Source organism: Penaeus japonicus, unplaced genomic scaffold (assembly GCF_977035675.1).
Source record: "Penaeus japonicus unplaced genomic scaffold, GWHDUDI00000001_assembly GWHDUDI00000015, whole genome shotgun sequence".
Lineage (NCBI taxonomy): Eukaryota > Metazoa > Arthropoda > Malacostraca > Decapoda > Penaeidae > Penaeus > Penaeus japonicus.
Genome location: NW_028234417.1, coordinates 6194892 through 6201061, shown reverse-complemented (window position 1 = coordinate 6201061; position 6170 = coordinate 6194892). Strand labels below are relative to the sequence as shown.

The following is a 6170-nucleotide window of genomic DNA, read 5'->3' as shown; positions in this document are numbered from 1 at the left end:
TGTGTGTGTGAGGGAGAGAGAGAGAGAGAGAGAGAGAGAGAGAGAGAGAGAGAGAGAGAGAGAGAGAGAGTGAGAGTGAGTGAGTGAGTGTGAGTCACATACACACATTTTTCAAACAACTCTAACCATTCACACACACTACCACTCAAACTAAAGCATCTCTAAGCCTCGTTTTTTTTTATCATCAAAATGGTAACTAACAAAAACAAACATTTTATACTATATACTTTATTTACAGTGAGAATGGCTGTACAGATTGTAAATAAGACTAAATATATAGGAAACTCATGGTAATATTTAACCCAAAATAAAACTATATATATGTATACTGCAAACTGCAATAAAGCTTATGAAAATATAAATAATACAAAAATAAATCATCCAGTCCTGTATGTCTGCTCAGGCACCAGGATACAGTCTTAAGAACTTACAGCAGTCAGTCAGTAAGATCCTGGCACAACCATGTAAGATATTAACCAAACTTATTTTTTTTAACTCATTTCATTTTTAAAAATTTCCTTTTTTCAGTATCAATGACTAGCTTCTGCTACTTTCATGGCATGTAACTTTATTGCAGCAAAAGCTCTTATTAATTGCACTTTACCAGAATTCATGAGAGATATTTGTATCTATTTTTAAATGAAAGCAATACTAATGGTTAAAATGCTCTTCAATATTAACTGTTTGGATAACTGAACTCCATAATATTCCTTTCAGTCTCTTCCAATGGATAAAATGTGATAATCCTCCCCTAAAAAGAGACAGTTGAAAAATAACCAATATGCAGTTTCTATCAAAGTTCTTCATCATTGCTAATATTTGTCAATGTTTATTTTCAATGTATGCCATGAAAGTATATATTGAAAACTGTTACACAGGAGGTTGTTTTCAGAACTGCTAACTGACTCTCCACCATAAATATAAGCATAACCATAGCTTAAATTAAAAGAAGAAAAAATCATTGCTAAAAGAAATGCTTGTAATTACTGTGAATTTATTTGCATTACCAACTAAGTGCATGATCAAATCTGCCTTCCAGAGAGAGCAGCATACAAATCCCTAAACATATGAAATCAAAGTGATGGTCTACGCATTCTCAATACTTGAATACCTTTACTGTAAATCTCTACAGAAAACACTGCCCTAAATCATCATCATATGTTTTCTCATTCTACTTCTCTCTTGAGCATTAAGCCCAGAACATTTATGGCGCTGAAAAAGAGAGAGAGAAAAATAATAAAACAGTAAAAACAAAATGTTCACTAAAATTCTCTATGCTGCGTAACAGCTGTGTGAAAAAGGACCAAGATATTCACAGAATATCTATAAGATATTCACAGATCTCTTATAGCTTTACCATAAATTAAGATACAGAAATTACTAGATTATTCTTTTAATTTCAAAATTCTAATACACACATATCACAAGCAATCAATAAAACGTGGGATTACAGAACACACAACTTTCCAAAATTTCCTGACCAGCTTCTTCTTCAGTAGTTTTTACAAACGATCTTACATACATTAAATGTGATACACGGCACCTCTAGAGTAATATAATAAAGCCGGCCTAGAAATTATGCAGTTACTTCCCTCGCAGTCTCAACTACAATGTAATTTGTCGATTCTTGTGTGAGACTGAACTTTCCTGGTTGTCAGTGTATGATAAACCAAGTAATATACAAGTGGATAACACCCAAGTCTTGTTACTTCTGATACATAATTACCAGACAGAATTAACTGTTAGTTAACACATGGACTCCAATTCTGTCAAGTTTACAGAGTTGTTGGATGAACCCAGTTTTTGAGTCTGACAGGTTCAAGTACCAGAGAATAGTTGGTTGGAAACATTATCAATTATCAACTCTCTTGATACAAAGCATCGCAAAATATAATAAGAAAATGCATGACAGTTTAAAAAGGTGAAGAATGTCCTTATTCTTTTTTTTTTTGTATATAAAGATTATTAGAGTAAAGGTAATGGAAACTACAAAGCCTATTGTTGCAGTATAACAGGAACTCTTTTTATGTAAGGGAAAGGAGTGCCAGTGATAAAGAATGACAACTTGCAGTAACAGCGCATTTCTTCATAAATATATCATTGTTGGTGGTTATAGCTAGAAAAAAAAACAGTTTTAGTCAGAAAAGCTCGGCAAAAATATGTTAGCAAAGAAAGATGTTCAATGGTTTAAAATACTGAGAAGAAAAGTCTATACGATGGGTAATGATCACAGGATAAATTATTTTCTTTTTCTAATCCAACAGTCACATGAAGTATGGGATACGTTAATTCAATTCAAAGCCAGTCATACATCCTGATACAGGATAATCAACTGTCATCAAATGCTTCTGTGAGGTATTTACATGTCATTTTGTTGATACCATCCTCTCTCTCTAAAGGGGAAAAAAAAAATAATAATAAAAACTAGAAAAAAAAAAATCATATAGGAAGGATGTTGCTCACAACTTTATTATTATTATTTTTGTTTTACTATGGTCATGCGGTCAAATAAAATAATCTATTGTGGGGGGAAAAAAAGGTTTTGTCATGTAGAATGACACCAGGAATGATTGCTATGACGATTGTATTTCGTCCGGTAGTTAAAGGATGATTGCCACACTTGAGCAAATGTCTACACAATCGGGGACAGATCCTGGGTCACAAAAGAATCAGTCGGCTCCAACCATGATCCAAGTGTACGTGTATATATCCTGTTAATACATCTTGTATTAATCATATGTTCATTGAATTGTTCCAACAAACATCTAACTCTCACTTGGAAACAATGGCTAAAGGATAAGTTAATTAAGTAGTGAAATTACAATGCATTATACAACCTTTCATTATAAAAATATAATTAAATCCTCTTGTGAGAATATCTAAGGCTACAGTTCTCTTCACTTAACTTACACATTCCAAGATTCTCTACACTTCTACCTGAGGCCACATGCTCTACTGCACAACATTTACTTTAGCCCGGGATCCGTCCCCAATACTGCCCAATTAAAACTTTATCTAAGAGCTATTACCCTTATAAACACGTTCAGTCAAAGTAGTGTCAAGGTGTAGGAACTAACTGCAGAACATGGTAAGAAAAAAGTCAGAAACCAAAGAAGTCTCGGTAGACAACCTCTACAAAGACTTCTTAATTCAGATCAGCTGGCAGCATTTGGGTCAATGACTTTTACTACGATTTCTCTTCAGATTGTTTATTAAATTGTTTTGATTGATAAGTCTTGCATTATCAAGTCAATCATAGTGAAAGACTTTCTGTAATGTGCTCAATCAATTTGAAGCATGAAATTCTGTAGAAACCTATCCAATGTATTTGCTTATATAGTGCAAGATTATTGAAAGCTTGGGCTTAAGTTCATGTTATCCAAACAGATCTAGATAATTGCAACTTTTTCTGACAATCATAATGACTGGGACACAGTGATCATGATATCTCCAAACAGAATTACTACAGTCTCTTCCTGGATGATGACTAATATATCTACAAGGGTGACAGCACATTTCTTCATTCCATAAGAATTACTATATTATGACTTAGCTATGAACACACATTCTCAATATGCTGATTCATGTTTCTTTTAAAAATACTTATAATGACATGTTTCACCTAATATTTAAAATAAATACTTGAAATTTCACAACTTGATTTCCATAAAACAAAGAACATCCTAGTCCTCCACTATGAAGGATATGGCTCTCTTAGCCATGTGAATGCTGCTAACTTGCTATGCATTCATGTACCACCTCCTCCAGTATCCGTATCCAATGTATTATCAGAAATACTGCTAGGTTGAGAGACTCCATATGCCGCAAGCTCTGGCAGGAGAGGCAAGGGCCTTGCTGGCCAGTATCGCACAGCCTTCATGCTCTCTGCTTCACGTTGCAATTTGTGGAGACTGTGTAGAAGGGGCCATACACGTTCCTCCAGCCATTCACCAACTGTCCAGTCGTCAAACCACTCAGATAGAGCTTCTCGAGCTGTCTTCATGAGGAGAGTAACAGCATGAACTCTTGCTGGGAGTTCCTCCAGGTCTTCATCCACTCGCATTGGAGAAGAGAAGTTGTGGCGCCGATTGTAATCTGTGATCCAACCACGGCTCTTTGTTACTCGCTCAATATAGGCCTCAACATCACGTTTGGTGGCATCCAGACGAGCTGTAACCTTGAACACCTGTGCACCAGGGAAGAAGCACCAGGAAAACTTATCCCAGAGATATGGGTCAGCATCAAGGTTAAGCCAAGACTGATATTTTGGGGTCTGCATGCAGTTGAGGGCCTGGTACAATTGTCCTTGAACAGAGGCATTGAAGAATCCATGTGATGCTGCGATCAGATTCACCGAGAGTGATGGCAGGGCAGCAGGAAGCAATTCACAGAGCACTGCAAAATGATCATATCGCTGCCACCCAGTCAGGACTATTCCACGGAAACCACCTGTGAATTTACGGTCTTCTGTGGCCATTACATCAAGCCAATTGAGATTGTTATCCAAGTGTCTCCTTACATTTGGAACTGTTAATTGTTCACCAAATGCACCTTTGAATGCTGATGCAGCCCAAACACGAGGGAAAATCTGACCATATTTGCTCCACACTGATGGCTGGACAAACCTGTAGACATCTTCAGCATAGACCCAAACCATTGGTTCTACAAGATCTCCTAGGTGCACCTCTTGCATGGCTGACTCTGAAACATGGCGTAACATATCATCCCAAACGAGAGGAACTGCTCCATACTTATTTCGGACGTATTTTGCAACAGCTTCAGTGTGCTGCAAAAATAATGTTTCTCGTAACACAAGGCGGCATCTCTCACACTCCCCCATTTGGAATACTTCATCACAGCCAATATGCAGGAAATGAGCACCAGAGTGCAGGGCCATAACTTGGTCAATCATGGATCGCACCAACCACATTGATTCATTGAGCGATGGACAAAGGGCTTGGGGGAGCTCAGGAACTTCTCGGAGGTGAGAAAACCTTTCATGCTTCAAAGCAAATTCCAGATGGCCAAAAGTCTGAACAAGTGGAATCACTTCTAATCCATGATTACGACAAGTTGCTACCAGATTAGAAATCTGTTTTCTTGAGTAATGGTTCTTAGCTGCGATTGTTGCAAGACGACCTTTCCAAGGGAACATATCTTCATACTCCAGCAGGACTGCAGTAGCTCCCTGCCCAGCCAACCAAGGGATAAGCTGTAACAGAGCTGACATCTTTGGGGGTGCTCCTTTCAAGTCAAAATGTACTACACGGTGCGCTGGTATATAGTTGGGTCTATCTGTACGACCATATACAGGTTCTCCATAGGGATTGTAACGGTACTGAGCGCCTGCCCAGTTACCATCACCAACACCAAGATCTTGTTGAGGAGGAAGCAAATCTCCTGGGGGATTCACCTGCTGCTGTTCTTGAGCCTTGCGTTCTGCCACTCGTTTCTGCAAGACTTCAACAGCATGCTGATGCTGCTGCTGAGCTGGATCAGGAGGCAAGGCTTCTTCTTGAATTGCATTTTCATTTTGACTGTTCCAGTCATCATGTTGACGACCATTCTGATTATCCTGCTCATCATGTCTTCTCTGCCAATCACCATGTTGTTGGCTATCGCTCCCTGTAACAAACTTTACATGCTGAATATGTCCGCTTTCTGACTGCTGCTGCCCATGACCATCTCTCTCATGGGAGGAATAAAGTGTGTTCAGGGCTCTGTGTCTGGGTGCAGCTGGCTGATCAAGCGAGTCCCCTGGAGCATATTGCAGATACACAATGCCTACGGTAACCAACACACAAGCTGCCCAAACAACTTGCCGCCTTGATCGCCAAGCACCTACACCAGCTCGCCCAAACCAAGCTCGAATTACTTCCATTTTAGACCTTATGAAGAGAGATGTTGAAGACCTCCTGGACTGATGGTCACCTCCTGGCAGCGTCCAGTGCTGAGCCTCAGATCCTGCAAAGGTAAGATAATGTTAAAGTAGTTATAAATACTAAAGAGTCATTCAAATGAGAGTAAAGATATACATATCTTTTATAAATAATCAAGAAAAAATTATGCAATAATCAATATTCATCTTAATAATGAGTCCACATATAACTGAATACGATGAACACCCTTATAGCTAAGTGCAGACTGTGTAACATAAAAGTAAATTCATC

At 38.2% G+C, this 6170-nt stretch overlaps 1 protein-coding gene across 1 annotated transcript in view; it reads right to left on the bottom strand.

Moving 5' to 3' along the window:
* Nucleotides 1–212: 212 nt before the first annotated feature.
* The window catches only part of LOC122255810 (hexosaminidase D), an 88573-nt gene continuing 82615 nt past the window's right edge, over nucleotides 213–6170 (bottom strand). The window contains exon 6 of the mRNA XM_086544425.1: nucleotides 213–5964. Within this exon, the coding sequence (XP_086400551.1) occupies nucleotides 3749–5964 (2216 nt within the window). The 3' untranslated portion in view covers nucleotides 213–3748. The remainder of the gene's footprint in view (nucleotides 5965–6170) is intronic.